Source organism: Macaca nemestrina, chromosome 3 (genome assembly GCF_043159975.1).
Source record: "Macaca nemestrina isolate mMacNem1 chromosome 3, mMacNem.hap1, whole genome shotgun sequence".
In the NCBI taxonomy this organism is placed as follows: Eukaryota; Metazoa; Chordata; class Mammalia; order Primates; family Cercopithecidae; genus Macaca; species Macaca nemestrina.
The window spans coordinates 86,988,392-87,005,029 of record NC_092127.1 but is presented as its reverse complement, the minus strand read 5'-3'; the positions used below and the strand labels follow the sequence as shown (position 1 = coordinate 87,005,029).

At 37.8% G+C, this 16,638-nt stretch overlaps 1 protein-coding gene across 4 annotated transcripts in view; it reads left to right on the top strand.

The window, feature by feature from the left end:
- LOC105486347 (B cell scaffold protein with ankyrin repeats 1) overlaps positions 1–16,638 on the top strand; it is a 316,935-nt gene that overhangs the window by 246,916 nt on the left and 53,381 nt on the right. For all 4 annotated transcript variants that reach the window (XM_071093247.1, XM_071093245.1, XM_011749205.2 and 1 more), the window contains 2 exons: positions 1,127–1,435; positions 5,839–6,147. In XM_071093247.1, coding sequence (XP_070949348.1) covers positions 1,127–1,435; positions 5,839–6,147 — 618 coding nt within the window. The remainder of the gene's footprint in view (positions 1–1,126; positions 1,436–5,838; positions 6,148–16,638) is intronic.

The following is a 16,638-nucleotide window of genomic DNA, read 5'->3' as shown; positions in this document are numbered from 1 at the left end:
TTCCATAGAGTAATATGGGCTACCATCATGGGCATGATTTTTCTACATGACTAATTTTTCTCCATGGGAGAAAAATTTCTATGGTGTAATTCTTCATTTTAAAGGAGTCTTTCTTCTCTACATTCTGCTGTTTGGGATTTTAAGCTATATTTTAGCTTAACAACATTTTAATACAGCAATTTCTTGCCTTGACAAGGACAAGAATTCACAAATTCAAAGGTCTGTTACAGAGGTTCCAAAGTCTGTTTAGAAATTCCAAAAGACTGTTTTAAATTTTTCGAATCCTTTATTTAGAGAAGATTTTTATAAAGAAAATTTAATAAAAGTTTTTTTCTGAAGATTTAAAGTCATTGTATTATAATTTCTTTTTTTCTGTTTTCTTCCTGAGTATTTAAAGAGCACTTACTGTATATAACATAAAAACAAATAATGGTATGGTTGTCAGAGTAGAGGGAATTTGGATCATTTGGTTAAATTTCAGGGTAGAATGCATTTATAGGTGAAGAACTGATCCTCAGAAAGATTTACCTACTGTTGGTGATTTACATGCCTTCCCCACCAAAAAAAATTAACTTTTACCAAGTAATAGTTCCAAAGTTAATATAGTATCTGTAAATGATTTATTATAAGGAATTATAAAATATTATAGTTATCTGTAAAGATCAATATATATTAAATAACTAAATAAGAGTCACAGATTCATTTGTATTTATTATTTACAAGCAAGTAAAGGTTTGTGTCTTTTCCCTTTTCTTTACCTTTTCCATCATTTATTATTTTATTGGGTCAGTTATATTGTTTTCTAATAAAAATACAAGGATGCTATCAAATATATGAACTTGTTAAAACAACAACTCTAAAGAATCAGAATATCATTATCTGCATGAGTGTGTCATATACACAGATAGCAAGACATAATGGAGCTTTGACTGTTCATTTGGTAAGTATTTTAAAAGCCCAGAAATAAATGACTGTTCACTAAAAGTTATACATTTGACAGCTTTTCACTATATCCGGTCATAAAAGTTTTATTAGCAGTACTACTATTTCTGTACAAATTTACAAAATATGAAATGCCTCCAGATGGTGTGATTAAATGAAATAATGCAATCTTCATTGTAAACAGCCACACAGAACCCAGCATGTCATCATGAAAGTAGGAAGACCTACAGGCAGAGTGCAGATGTTGCTGAGGCAAGTGAAATGGAAGGGGAAGGAAAAGAGAATGGATCAGACATGGAGGCCAAGCACAGCCCACTAGAGGTTGGCAGTGAGAGTTCTGAGGACCAGTATGATGACTTGTATGTGTTCATTCCTGGTGCCGATCCAGAAAATAATTCACAAGAGCCACTCATGAGCAGCAGACCTCCTCTCCCTCCTCCGCGACCCATAGCTACTGCCTTCCAACTGGAAAGACCTCACTTCACCTTACCAGGTAAGTTTAAGGTTAGAAAAAACAAAGCAAAACAAAGACAAACCTTTGACAGGCTTACATAGCAAATAGTGCAATGGCAAATCTATACAGAGCAGATCAGCTTCTGAAACCAAGAGCAGCATTCCTCCTATTCTTCAAAAACTAAGGCCTGGGAAATGAGGCAAGAGATAACTACCTCTACCTCGTTCTTTTCTTTCTTTTTTCCTTTCTTCCTTCCTTCCTTCCTTCCTTCCTTTCTTCCTCTTTCCACCCTCCCTCCTTTGCTTTCTTCCTTCCTTCTCTCACTTTTTCTCTCTCTCTTTCCTTCTTCCCTGTCTCATTACAAAGCTTTAAGAAAATAAAACTTGGAAGGAGTCTATAGTTCTTCATGTAAAATGAACCTCAGGCATTTTGTGGAAAAGGAAATACAACATTGCTTTTAAAACATGCTCTCAGTCTTCAGGAAAAAAAAGTGAAATGCTGATGATCCACAATTTTCAGATGAACTTGGGCACTTCAGTCACTTGGTAGCTGTGGGAGAATGAAGTGTTAAAGGGTTTGTCGCACACTGCACTGACACCAAAGAAACACTCTATACACTATCCAAGTGGAAGAAGAGTCAACGTAGCTGTCACTGGCATTTGTTCCCAGATGCAGGAATTGGGGTGTGGAAAGTGGGTGTGGGGAATCTGTCCTTGTGGAGGGCATGAAGAGGAGCTTCCACATTAGGTTTATCTGCCTGGAGTGTTCAACAGCCTGACAAACTCCCAGCTCCGGGCTCACTCTTACAGTCACAAATTATCATCTACTTTTTGATCATTATTTCATATGTACTTCCCAAATTTATATTTATTTTCCAAATACAATGTTCTTAAGAAGGCAATTTAGTTAAAAAAATATCCTTATCAAAACCCCATTTTCACTACAATTTAGTTGTTGGATCCTAGAAGGCTATAAAGTATAAAAACATGGCCTTGTTTCAAAAAGTAAATTTTTAAGCAATGAAATTTAGTATTTGGGCTGGGCGCAGTGGCTCACGCCTATAATCCCAACACTTTGGGAGGCTGAGGTAGGCGGATCACCTGAGGTCAGGAGTTTGAGACCAGCCTGGCCAACATGGTGAAACCCCATCTCTACTAAAAATACAAAAGTTAGCTGTGCTTGCACCTGTATTCCCAGCTACTGGGGAGGCTGAGGCAGGAGAATCACTTGAGCCCGGGAGGTGGAGGTTGCAGTGAGCCAAGATCATGCCACTGTACCCCAGCCTGGACAACAAGAGTGAGACTCCATCTCAAAAAAAAAAAAAAAAAAAAAAAAAAAAAGGAATTTAGCATTTGTGTCCTTGAAGGCTCTCTAGGAAGACCCCAGTTTACCAACATAAGCTTTATTAAGCTTATGCACTGTGTTTAGAGGTGGAAAATACTACTTAATTGAAAGCTCTGAAGCCTAATTGATATTGCTCTGATTCATTCATTCATTCAACAGATATTTATTACCTACTGTATTTCAAGCTCTTGTGGACCCCTAACATTTATCCATGAAGTAGATCTATTAATACTTAATGGTGAGGGGAGAAAACATCATAAGTTGGTAGTACACTGACTATAAAATTCTTGCATATTTTTCTCATTTTTCAGATCTTAATAATTTGTTATAACAAAATTAATTGTCAAGAAGACAAACTTGTCTTGTGTCAGATTATTTCTCTTAAAAGTGCTAATATTAAATCATATTTTTCCTAATATAAATTTCTATATATCGTCTGTTGGTTAGCAGGTCTAAAACGACTCTACCCAGGGTCTTAATGAGATATCTAAGATCAGAAATGTAATCTTGGCTAATATATCTCCTGAAAACTAGCAAATATAAAAAGCAAAATAAAACAAAAACTCACTTATTTAGTTTAAAAGCTCTGTTTTTACATTTTATATTCAGTGTTACTTTTATCTTATCTTTTCATAGCACTGATGTTAGAAGTGGATAATAAAATGCTGGTATTTTTTCTTAAAATTTTTTTATTCATCTTTAAATGCAAGGCTGTACACTATCACTTATTTTTTTTGCCAGAGACTTTGTATGTCTTTGACTTTGGCTAGTTATACCTTCAGGAGTTGTTCTTTCTGAGTAGCTTCCATCTACCATCAACTTTCTGAAGGAAAAAAAAAAAAAGCCATCTCCTCAGTGCTGTAGGCATCAAATTCCTCACGATGGATTTAGGAACTTCTTCATTAGAGAAACTAATAACATATAATACTATAGAGCACTTTACAGTTTATAAAGAACCCATTGTTTCTTTTTAACTTCCCAAGAATCCTCAGATCCCTCCTTGACTCAGTTCCAAGCAGTGCTATAATTAGAATGTGTCAGTTACTTCTATTAACAGGTATCCTAGGCTAGTAGGATTTTTCTGTTCTTTATACAGTCTTGCCCCAATTACTTCAAAAGTTGGAATTATAGAAGTGATTTGTTTTCATCTTTATTGATATATACCACCTGAATTGAGAAAGCTTAGGTCTCACTCTTAACTGAAAAGGATAATCTGATACTTTGGAAAGTAAAAAGTAAAATGTATTATTTCTAGTACAAGCCCAACTTTAGAAATAGTTGGGAAGAGAGGTGGGTGGGGAAACAAAGAGAGTTAAGAGCTCAGGAAATTGGTTTATAAACGTAAGATGGTTGACACATTCCGCTAAAAATGAAACACTGAAAAAGTGGTTCCCACACACTTAATCCGGTTTCACCTGTGTTGCTGTCAGTGAACCAGAAGTCATAAAATCAAAATCTTAAAACTGATTATTCAAAGGATAAAAGGCAAGTCGTGGTGAATTGAAAGTTAGCGCTAGGCACATTGGTAATACTTCTTAAGTTAAACTAAATGAAACTATGAGAGTTAAGACTCTGTTGGGAGATTATCTTAATCTCGCCTCATAAACCTGCCCAAGACAATTGCTGAATCTTTCTATAATAATATTCTTTTATTCTGCTCTGCTACTTGTCTTTCCCCTTTTAAGTTTTTCCACTAAAATCTTCATAAGTAAACTAATTTGGGGAGTATCAGGTTCTCACCAAACAAAGGGCAAATTCAAAAAAGAATGGAAATGAAAGAAAAAGCCCTCATTGGCCTGGTAGAGAGCCATTAAAATTCTTTTTAATTTACTTGTTAATCAAAGCAATCAAAGCATATTATATCTTTGTCTTATTAATAACTGCTACAAAAATATTTTAACATATTCTTATAAAAATATGTCAAGATATTACTGAATGTAAAAACCATCAAAAACTCTGAAACCTATAATTTTATTCTTTTCATGTGAATTCATTCTCACACCATTGATCATCCATGCTGTCTTTTATGTCATGAACTCTACTTTCAGTGTCTGTCATCTATGTTTTTTATTTGTTTATTTTTTTTTGGTTTTATTTTTGAGGCAGGATCTCGCTCTATTGCTCAGCCTGGAGTGCAATGGCATGCTTATAGCTCACTATAGCCTCCAACTCTTGGGCTAAAGCAATCCTCTCTCCTCAGTTTCTGGAGTAGCTAGGAGTATTGGCCACCTGGCTAATGCTTTTATTTTTGTAGATACTAGGTCTCACTACGCTGCTCTCAAATTCCTGGCCTCCAGCTATCCTCTCACCTCAGCCTCCCAAAGCATTGTGATTAGGCACAGAAGCCACCGAGCCTGGTCAGAGTCCTTTATCTATGAATAAGGTCTGTTGACTTGTAGAAAACAAGAGCTGCATTTTTGAAGGTCAGTTTGTCATAGTCAAAGACCGACTGCTATGAAACCAACTAATGGTGCCTTTGGCTATTTCTCCCTGTCATTTTCAGAGAAATTAAATTTTAGGTGAAATATCCAGTGCAAGCAATATGAAACATGAAACGACTTCAAATGAAAAAAAAAATCTAAGAGTATTATGCTTGAAAAACACAAGTTTTCAAAGTTGTGGAGTTTGAGACATAGATTTATAACTCAATTTCATGATATGAAATCATTCTTTTATGTAAAAGTATATATAATATATAAAATAATATGTAAATGTGTATTTAATATATAATATATAACATATAGATAATTATATTTTATACATTAAATATCTCATATATATCTCTCTCTCTACACAGAATAATATGAAAAGCATTTAAATGTTTTTTTAAAAATCCATGCCTTAAGCAAAGTGTTTTTCTTAATACAATTTAAATTACAAACTGCAGGATGATTTATTAGTAAGTTACACAGCTCACTTTTTCTGCATTTAGGGGGTAACATATAAATTATTCTCCTGGAGTCAGGAGCTCTTCTCTAATATTGTTTCCTATGGCACTTGACTAAGCCACCTTGGGAAGCTCAAAGACGTGACAGATGGACACCAATAATATTGCATATAACAGAAGAATAAACACAATGTAAATATTTCATAAACAGGGACAATGGTGGAAGTCCAGATGGAAAGAAGTCAAAACTGGGGTGATCCTGGTGTTAGACAAGAAAAAGGAGATGAGCTCAAAGGAGAAAAAGATAAGAAAGAAGATGAAAAAGAGCAGGAAGAGGAGGAGGAAGACCCATATACTTTCGCTGAGATTGATGACAGTGAATATGACATGATATTGGCCAATCTGAGTATAAAGAAAAAAACTGGGAGTCGGTCTTTCATTATAAACAGACCTCCTGCCCCCACACCCCGACCCACAAATATACCTCCAAAAGAGGAAACTACACCTTACATAGCTCAAGGTAATGTTTTATCATTGTTGGTTGTTTACTTGTTAATTTTTTTTGTACAAAATTTTGAGGATGGGAGGAGGGGATAAGGTGATGCAATTAGTGCTCTAAAACTGCAAAGATTAAACATTTTTTTTTCAAGTCACAGGTAAGCTATACTGGCTCATTTTTTTTCACTAAGAGTTTTTCTATTATTATTATTATACTTTAAGTTCTGGGATACATGTGCAGAACATGCAGTTTTGTTGCATAGGTATACACGTGCCATGTGGTTTACTGTACCCATCAGCCCGTCACCTACATTAGGTATTTCTCCTAATGTTATTCCTCCCATAGCCCTCCACCCCACAACAGACCCCAGTGTATGATATTCCCCTCCCTGTGTCCATGTGTTCTCATCGTTCAACTCCCACTTATGAGTGAGAACATGCGGTGTTTGGTTTTCTGTTCTTGTGATAGTTTGCTGAGAATGATGGTTTCCAACTTCATCCATGTCCCTGCAAAGGACATGAACTCATCCTTTTTTATGACTGCATAGTATTCCATGGTGTGTATGTGCCACATTTTCTTTATCCAGTATACTATTGATGGACATTTGGGTTGGTTCCAAGTCTTTGCTATTGTGAATAGTGTCGCAGTAAACGTACATGTGCATGTGTCTTTATAGTAGAATGATTTATAATCCTCTGGGTATATACCCAGTAATGGGATTGCTGGGTCAAATGGTATTTCTAGTTCTAGATCCTTGAGGAATCGCCACACTGTCTTCCACAATGATTGACTAATTTACACTCCCACCAACAGTGTAAAAGCATCCCTGTTTCTCCACATCCTCACCAGCATCTGTTGTTTCCTGACTTTTTAATGGTTGCCATTCTAACTGGTATGTGATGGTATCTCACTGTGATTTTGATTTGCATTTCTCTAATGACCAGTGATGATGAGCATTTTTCATGTGTCTATTGGCTGCATAAATGTCTTCTTTTGAGAAGAGTCTGTTTATATCCTTTGCCCACTTTTTTGATGGGATTATTTTCTTCTTGTAAATTTGTTTAAGTTCTTTGTAGATTCTGGATATTAACCCTTTGTCAGATGGATAGGTTGCCAAAATTTTCTGCCATTCTGTTGCCTATTCACTCTGATGATAGTTTCTTTTGCTGTGCAGAAGCTCTTTAGTTTAATTAGATCCCATTTGTCAATTTTGTCTTTTGTTGCCATTGCTTTTGGTGTTTTACACATGAAGTCATTGCCTATGTACTGGCTCATTTTTAAATTTAGAAACATAGTAAGTAAAGAAAATAAGAATGATGGATTGGGTTCTGGTTTCTACTTCCTCATTAAGAAGGATAATGACAAGTCTTTCAGGGAACATGAAACCATAGCATATATGTAGAAATTCTCCTTGATACTTCCTTCCTAATTCTATAAGAGAGAAGCTCAACTCCTATAAATAATATGCAACACAAAAACATTTAAATATATACTACAGATCTACCTAAGAGAAACATAATTACTCATACATACTTAACATTTTCAAAAGAAACCATTCTATTCCTTACGCTTCATGTATATATTGACAGATTCATATAAGAAAATTAGCAAGCATGTATGAAGTATTTATCAGTATAAAACACACTTATTTAATGATGATCTACTCTTGATATTGTTCAAGAAACTATAACAAATTAGGAAACTGTAGCAAATTAATCAACTGTTTCAGCTGAAATAAAACATGAATTGTAACAGTTGTCTAGATTACAAAGTCAAGGAATGAACGTCTGTTAGAAATTCTCAGGTTATCTCTCATAGTTTAGTATCTCTAGGGTATTACTATCTCCTTGACATAGTTGCTAAATAACAGTAAATACTTTTAAAAGAGAAAGTAGATATAGCTTGATACAAAAAGTTAGTTGTACTCTAGAAATTTTTGAAGAGATACCTCATCTTCTTTTTTTTTTTAATTTATTTATTATTATTATACTTTAAGTTGTAGGGTACATGTGCATAACGTGCAGGTTTGTTACATATGTATACTTGTGCCATGTTGGTGTGCTGCACCCATCAACTCGTCATTTACATCAGGTATAACTCCCAATGCAATCCCTCCCCCCGCCCCCCTCCCCATGATAGGCCCCTGTGTGTGATGTTCCCCTTCCCGAGTCCAAGTGATCTCATTGTTCAGTTCCCACCTATGAGTGAGAACATGCGGTGTTTGGTTTTCTGTTCTTGTGATAGTTTGCTAAGAATGATGGTTTCCAGCTGCATCCATGTCCCTACAAAGGACACAAACTCATCCTTTCTGATGGCTGCATAGTATTCCATGGTGTATATGTGCCACATTTTCTTAATCCAATATGTCACTGATGGACATTTGGGTTGATTCCAAGTCTTTGCTATTGTGAATAGTGCTGCAATAAACATACGTGTGCATGTGTATTTATAGCAGCATAATTTATAATCCTTTGGGTATATACCCAGTAATGGGATGGCTGGGTCGTATGGAACATCTAGTTCTAGATCCTTGAGGAATCGCCATACTGTTTTCCATAATGGTTGAACTAGTTTACAATCCCACCAACAGTGTAAAAGTGTTCCTATTTCTCCACATCCTCTCCAGCACCTGTTGTTTCCTGACTTTTTAATGATCGCCATTCTAACTGGTGTGAGATGGTATCTCATTGTGGTTTTGATTTGCATTTCTCTGATGGCCAGTGATGATGAGCATTTTTTCATGTGTCTGTTGGCTGTATGAATGTCTTCTTTAGAGAAATGTCTGTTCATATCCTTTGCCCACTTTTTGATGGGGTTGTTTGTTTTTTTCTTGTAAATTTGTTTGAGTTCTTTGTAGGTTCTGGATATTAGCCCTTTGTCAGATGAGTAGATTGCAAAAATTTTCTCCCATTCTGTAGTTTGCCTGTTTGCTCTGATGGTAGTTTCTTTTGCTGTGCAGAAGCTCTTTAGTTTAATGAGATCCCATTTGTCAATTTTGGCTTTTGCTGCCGTTGCTTTCGGTGTTTTAGACATGAAGTCTTTGCCCATGCCTATGTCCTGAATGGTACTACCTAGGTTTTCCTCTAGGATTTTTATGGTATTAGGTCTAACATTTAAGTCTCTAATCCATCTTGAATTAATTTTCGTATAAGGAGTAAGGAAAGGATCCAGTTTCAGCTTTCTACTTATGGCTAGCCAATTTTCCCAGCACCATTTATTAAATAGAGAATCCTTTCCCCATTTCTTGTTTCTCTCAGGTTTGTCAAAGATCAGATGGCTGTAGATGTGTGGTATTATTTCTGAGGACTCTGTTCTGTTCCATTGGTCTATATCTCTGTTTTGGTACTAGTACCATGCTGTTTTGCTTACTGTAGCCTTGTAGTATAGTTTGAAGTCAGGTAGCGTGATGCCTCCAGCTTTGTTCTTTTGACTTAGGATTGTCTTGGAGATGCGGGCTCTTTTTTGGTTCCATATGAACAGTTTTTTCCAATTCTGTGAAGAAACTCATTGGTAGCTTGATGGGGATGGCATTGAATCTATAAATTACCTTGGGCAGTATGGCCATTTTCACGATATTGATTCTTCCTACTGTTCTTCCATTTGTTTGTGTCCTCTTATTTCACTGAGCAGTGGTTTGTAGTTCTCCTTGAAGAGGTCGTTTACATCCCTTGTAAGTTGGATTCCTAGGTATTTTATTCTCTTTGAAGCAATTGTGAATGGAAGTTCATTCCTGATTCGGCTCTCTGTTTGTCTGTTACTGATGTATAAGAATGCTTGTGATTTTTGCACATTAATTTTGTATCCTGAGACTTTGCTGAAGTTGCTTATCAGCTTAAGGAGATTTTGGGCTAAGACAATGGGGTTTTCTAAATATACAATCATGTCATCTGCAAACAGGGACAGTTTGACTTCTTCTTTTCCTAAATGAATACCCTTGATTTCTTTCTCTTGCCTAATTGCCCTAGCCAGAACTTCCAGCACTATGTTGAATAGGAGTGGTGAGAGAGGGCATCCCTGTCTTGTGCCAGTTTTCAAAGGGAATGCTTCCAGTTTTTGCCCATTCAGTATGATATTGGCTGTGGGTTTGTCATAAATAGCTCTTATGATTTTGAGGTACGTTCCATCAATACCGAATTTATTGAGCGTTTTTAGCATGAAGGGCTGTTGAATTTTGTCAAAAGCCTTTTCTGCATCTATTGAGATAATCATGTGGTTCTTGTCTTTGGTTCTGTTTATATGCTGGATTATGTTTATTGATTTGTGAATGTTGAACCACCTTGCATCCCAGGGATGAAGCCACTTGATCATGGTGGATAAGCTTTTTGATGTGCTGCTGAATCCGGTTTGCCAGTATTTTATTGAGGATTTTTGCATCGATGTTCATCAGGGATATTGGTCTAAAATTCTCTTTTTGTGTTGTGTCTCTGCCAGGCTTTGGTATCATGATGATGTTGGCCTCATAAAATGAGTTAGGGAGGATTCCCTCTTTTTCTATTGATTGGAATAGTTTCAGAAGGAATGGTACCAGCTCCTCCTTGTACCTCCGGTAGAATTCAGCTGTGAATCCATCTGGTCCTGGACTTTTTTTGGTTGGTAGGCTATTAATTATTGCCTCAATTTCAGAGCCTATTATTGGTCTATTCAGGGATTCAACTTCTTCCTGGTTTAGTCTTGGAAGAGTGTAAGTGTCCAGGAAATTATCCATTTCTTCTAGATTTTCCAGTTTATTTGCGTAGAGGTGTTTATAGTATTCTCTGATGGTAGTTTGTATTTCTGTGGGGTCGGTGGTGATATCCCCTTTATCATTTTAATTGCGTCGATTTGATTCTTCTCTCTTTTCTTCTTTATTAGTCTTGCTAGTGGTCTGTCAATTTTGTTGATCTTTTCAAAAAACCAACTCCTGGATTCACTGATTTTTTGGAGAGTTTTTTGTGTCTCTATCTCCTTCAGTTCTGCTCTGATCTTAGTTATTTCTTGCCTTCTGCTAGCTTTCGAATGTGTTTGCTCTTGCTTCTCTAGTTCTTTTAATTGCGATGTTAGAGTGTCAATTTTAGATCTTTCCTGCTTTCTCTTGTGGGCATTTAGTGCTATAAATTTCCCTCTACACACTGCTTTAAATGTGTCCCAGAGATTCTGGTATGTTGTATCTTTGTTCTCATTGGTTTCAAAGAACATCTTTATTTCTGCCTTCATTTCGTTATGTACCCAGTAGTCATTCAGGAGCAGGTTGTTCAGTTTCCATGTAGTTGAGCGGTTTTGATTGAGTTTCTTAGTCCTGAGTTCTAGTTTGATTGCACTATGGTCTGAGAGACAGTTTGTTATAATTTCTGTTCTTGTACATTTGCTGAGGAGTGCTTTACTTCCAATTACGTGGTCAATTTTGGAGTAAGTATGATGTGGTGCTGAGAAGAATGTATATTCTGTTGATTTGGGGTGGAGAGTTCTATAGATGTCTATTAGGTCTGCTTGCTGCAGAGATGAGTTCAATTCCTGGATATCCTTGTTAACTTTCTGTCTCGTTGATCTGTCTAATGTTGACAGTGGAGTGTTGAAGTCTCCCATTATTATTGTATGGGAGTCTAAGTCTCTTTGTAAGTCTCTAAGGACTTGCTTTATGAATCTGGGTTTTCCTGTATTGGGTGCATATATATTTAGGATAGTTAGCTCTTCCTGTTGAATTGATCCCTTTACCATTATGTAATGGCCTTCTTTGTCTCTTTTGATCTTTGATGGTTTAAAGTCTGTTTTATCAGAGACTAGTATTGCAACCCTCGCTTTTTTTTGTTCTCCATTTGCTTGGTAAATCTTCCTCCATCCCTTTATTTTGAGCCTATGTATGTCTCTGCGTGTGAGATGGGTCTCCTGAATACAGCAGACTGATGGGTCTTGACTCTTGATCCAGTTTGCCAGTCTGTGTCTTTTAATTGGAGCATTTAGTCCATTTACATTTAAGATTAAGATTGTTATGTGTGAACTTGATCCTGCCATTATGATCTTAACTGGTTATTTTGCTCGTTAGTTGATGCAGTTTCTTCCTAGCCTCGATGGTCTTTACATTTTGGCATGTTTTTGCAATGGCTGGTACCGGTTGTTCCTTTCCATGTTTAGTGCTTCCTTCAGGGTCTCTTGCAAGGCAGGCCTAGTGGTGACAAAATCTCTAACCATTTGCTTATCTGTAAAGGATTTTATTTCTCCTTCACTTATGAAACTTAGTTTGGCTGGATATGAAATTCTGGGTTTAAAATTCTTTTCTTTAAGAATGTTGAATATTGGCCCCCACTCTCTTCTGGCTTGTAGAGTTTCTGCCGAGAGATCTGCTGTTAGTCTGATGGGCTTCCCTTTGTGGGTAACCCGACCTTTCTCTCTGGCTGCCCTTAAGATTTTTTCCTTCATTTCAACTTTGGTGAATCTGGCAATTATGTGTCTTGGAGTTGCTCTTCTCGAGGAGTATCTTTGTGGCGTTCTCTGTATTTCCTGGATTTGAATGTTGGCCTGCCCTACTAGGTTGGGGAAGTTCTCCTGGATGATATCCTGAAGAGTGTTTTCCAACTTGGTTCCATTTTCCCCCTCACTTTCAGGCACCCCAATCAGACGTAGATTTGGTCTTTTTACATAATCCCATACTTCTTGCAGGCTTTGTTCATTTCTTTTTCTTCTTTGTTCTTTTGGTTTCTCTTCTCGCTTCATTTCATTCATTTGATCCTCAATCGCAGATACTCTTTCTTCCAGTTGATCGAGTCGGTTACTGAAGCTTGTGCATTTGTCACGTATTTCTCGTGTCATGGTTTTCATCTCTTTCATTTCGTTTATGACCTTCTCTGCATTAATTACTCTAGCCATCAATTCTTCCACTTTTTTTTCAAGATTTTTAGTTTCTTTGCGCTGGGTACGTAATTCCTCCTTTAGCTCTGAGAAATTTGATGGACTGAAGCCTTCTTCTCTCATCTCGTCAAAGTCATTCTCCGTCCAGCTTTGATCCGTTGCTGGCGATGAGCTGCGCTCCTTTGCTGGGGGAGATGTGCTCTTATTTTTTGAATTTCCAGCTTTTCTGCCCTGCTTTTTCCCCATCTTTGTGGTTTTATCTGCCTCTGGTCTTTGATGATGGTGACGTACTGATGGGGTTTTGGTGTAGGTGTCCTTCCTGTTTGATAGTTTTCCTTCTAACAGTCAGGACCCTCAGCTGTAGGTCTGTTGGAGATTGCTTGAGGTCCACTCCAGACCCTATTTGCCTGGGTATCAGCAGCAGAGGCTGCAGAAGATAGAATATTGCTGAACAGTGAGTGTACCTGTCTGATTCTTGCTTTGGAGGCTTCCTCTCAGGGGCGTACTCCACCCTGTGAGGTGTGGGGTGTCAGACTGCCCCTAGTGGGAGATGTCTCCCAGTTAGGCTACTCAGGGTTCAGGGACCCACTTGAGCAGGCAGTCTGTCCCTTCTCAGATCTCAACCTCCGTGTTGGGAGATCCACTGCTCTCTTCAAAGCTGTCAGACAGAGTCGTTTGCGTCTGCAGAGGTTTCTGCTGCATTTGTTATTGCCCTGTCCCCAGAGGTGGAGTCTACAGAGACAGGCAGGTTTCCTTGAGCTGCTGTGAGCTCCACCCAGTTTGAGCTTCCCAGCAGCTTTGTTTACCTACTTAAGCCTCAGCAATGGCGGGCGCCCCTCCCCCAGCCTCGCTGCTGCCTTGCCGGTAGATCACAGACTGCTTCTGCTAGCAATGAGGGAGGCTCCATGGGTGTGGGACCCTCCCGGCCAGGTGTGGGATATGATCTCCTGGTGTGCCTGTTTGCTTAAAGCGTAGTATTGGGTGGGGTGGGAGTTACCCGATTTTCCAGGTGTTGTATGTCTCAGTTCCCCTGGCTAGGAAAAGGGATTCCCTTCCCCCTTGCGCTTCCCAGGTGAGGCAATGCCTCGCCCTGCTTCAGCTCTCGCTGCTCGGGCTGCAGCGGCTGACCAGCACCGATCGTCCAGCACTCCCCAGTGAGATGAACCCAGTACCTCAGTTGCAAATGCAGAAATCACCGGTCTTCTGTGTCGCTCGCACTGGGAGTTGGAGACTGGAGCTGTTCCTATTCGGCCATCTTGCTCCACCCCCTCTACCTCATCTTCTATACTCCAATGCTGAGGGAGTTTCTCCAGACAAGAATGGAATCCCATGTTGTGTTCATGTACTGTTTGGCCATTATCTTCCCATCCTTCTATTGGTGGTTATATTCTTGTTTTTCAAGATCTCTTTCTTGTTCTCTGTTGTTCTTTTTTACAGGATTATTTTCTCTTTTAGGTGGCATGGATACATAGAGATATAATTCAATATCTTTGTTACTGATTTTGTTTCATTTTGTTTTGATTTGTTTTTAAATTTCTTTTGTTCTTACTTTTTTCCTTCTGCTCTCATATTTTCTCTGTTGTCTTTACTTGTTGTTTGTTCTGCCTGTAGCATTTGATACTTCCATCAAATATGGCTATTCTTAACTACGTTTTAATGTTTAACAATGAAGCACCAGCTGGGCGCGGTGGGTCGTGTCTGTAATCCCAACACTTTGGGAGGCCAAGGCAGGTGGATCACCTGAGGCCAGGAGTTCGAGACCAGCCTGGCCAACATGGTGAAACCCCATCTCTACTAAAAACACAAAAAAAGTTATCCGGGCATGGTGGCAGGTGCCTGTAATCCCAGCTACTCGGGAGGCTGAGGCAGGAGAATCGCTTGAACCCAGGAGTCGGAGGTTGTAGTGAGCCAAGATCGTGCCACTCCACTCCAGCCTGAGCAACAGAGCAAGACTCCATCAAAAAAAAAAAAAAAAAAAAAAAAAAGAATGAAGCACCAAATGCCTCACTGGAAACTCTAGTTGTTAACTTATGGACGGCATTGTAGGGTAATTAGGAAGTAGGTAACCAGCTTTTTCATTGGATGGCCCCAGAATATTATTTATGTGACTCTATTTGCCTATGCTTTTAACTTTTTCTAGAATACCCTTCAACTAACTATAGTCTGCATTTACATATCCAGTTCCCAGCACGCTGAGATTAGAATGCCAGAAGAAGACTGGGAAATTTCACCATTCAGAATGCACAATTTAACTTGTTCTCCCTGTTTTCAGTCTAGTTTGTAATTCCTGCCACCCAGTGTGCCTTGTGTCCCATGTCCAGAGCTACTTCTGTTCAATTTCTCTAATGAAGAAACCTCCTATTAGGGATGAGTGCTTCATTTTACAGGACTGGAGAAAGAATTTGGGGCTATGACTGGTTTAGACTTTCAACCCATCCCCAAGTTAAATAAGTGCATTTGGATGGTTTTCCTCTCATTGATTTATTTATCAGTTACATAAACATTGATTGAGTGCCAATGATAAAATCTGTGTACTAAGTATGTAAATTCTGAACGTGCAGTGTTGCAATTTGTCCTGTAGGTATGTGCACACATAGAAACATTAAAGAATCTTAAATATCTTGGGTTTCTAATAAATTTTAAAGGTTACTTATCTCACCCATCCCAAGACTGGCACCCTTCAATATTTATAAGATGTCTTTCTAATCCTAATACAATATAATTTACTCTCATTATATTTGTATTACATGGAGATGAAAACTAGTGCTATAATTTTTTTTTTTGCAATTAAGTATATAAAATAGGTATGGTTATTTACTGTATCCCAAATAAGTAGCAAAAGCTGGACTACAAATAAGGTCACCAAAATCCTCTTCCATTTTTTATTCCTTTTCTCTTTCACTGGGATATACTTGCCTGCCTTTTTCTTTTATGCAATTGATTGTTGATCATTGTGTTCCCACATTAGAAAGAGATTACCTCATCAGCTAATTCATTCTTGATGTTCTTTGCATTTCACAGAGTAAGAGCCTTTTCTCACATCTTTCCTTTTTTTTCCCCCCTAGCTTGGGCAGATCTATTAAGTCAAATTGCCACCATTTCCCAGAAAACCATCCACTCAATTAGAAGATTAATTTCTGGCCCCATTGCTTGCCAGAGTCCAAAAATGGTATCAGTATATTGGTATCTTCAGGGTGTGTTAACATAGCCAGAATTGAAGGATTTGGAATAGGAGATAGAGGAAAAATACAGGAATGCAGAATCCCAGCTTACTATTTCAGACACTGAAGAAGTAATGGCAAAGGAACTAGGCAAAGGAAAATCATGCTGGCTTTGCAGAAAGACTTGTATTCAAATTTAGCTAATGTTACCCAAGCAAGCAAATTCACATTTCTGAGACTGAATTTCCTCACCGTAAGCTGGGGATACAAATGATATATATTTCAAAGACTGTTAATCTCTAAATGAGATAAAATTAGAAAATACCCAACACAATACTTGATATGTGGTATATGTTCAGTGCATTATAATTAAAACAATTCTACTTTTAATTTTCTCAGTTTAGTGTCTGTTTCTTGGATTCTGGTGGAATCAGAAGTTAGGGAAAACAATAGTGTTGGAATGTGTCAGGGAAGGAAGACCCTGTATTCTAACAGAACAAGTTGGCTTAGTCATCTTCTTATAATAATT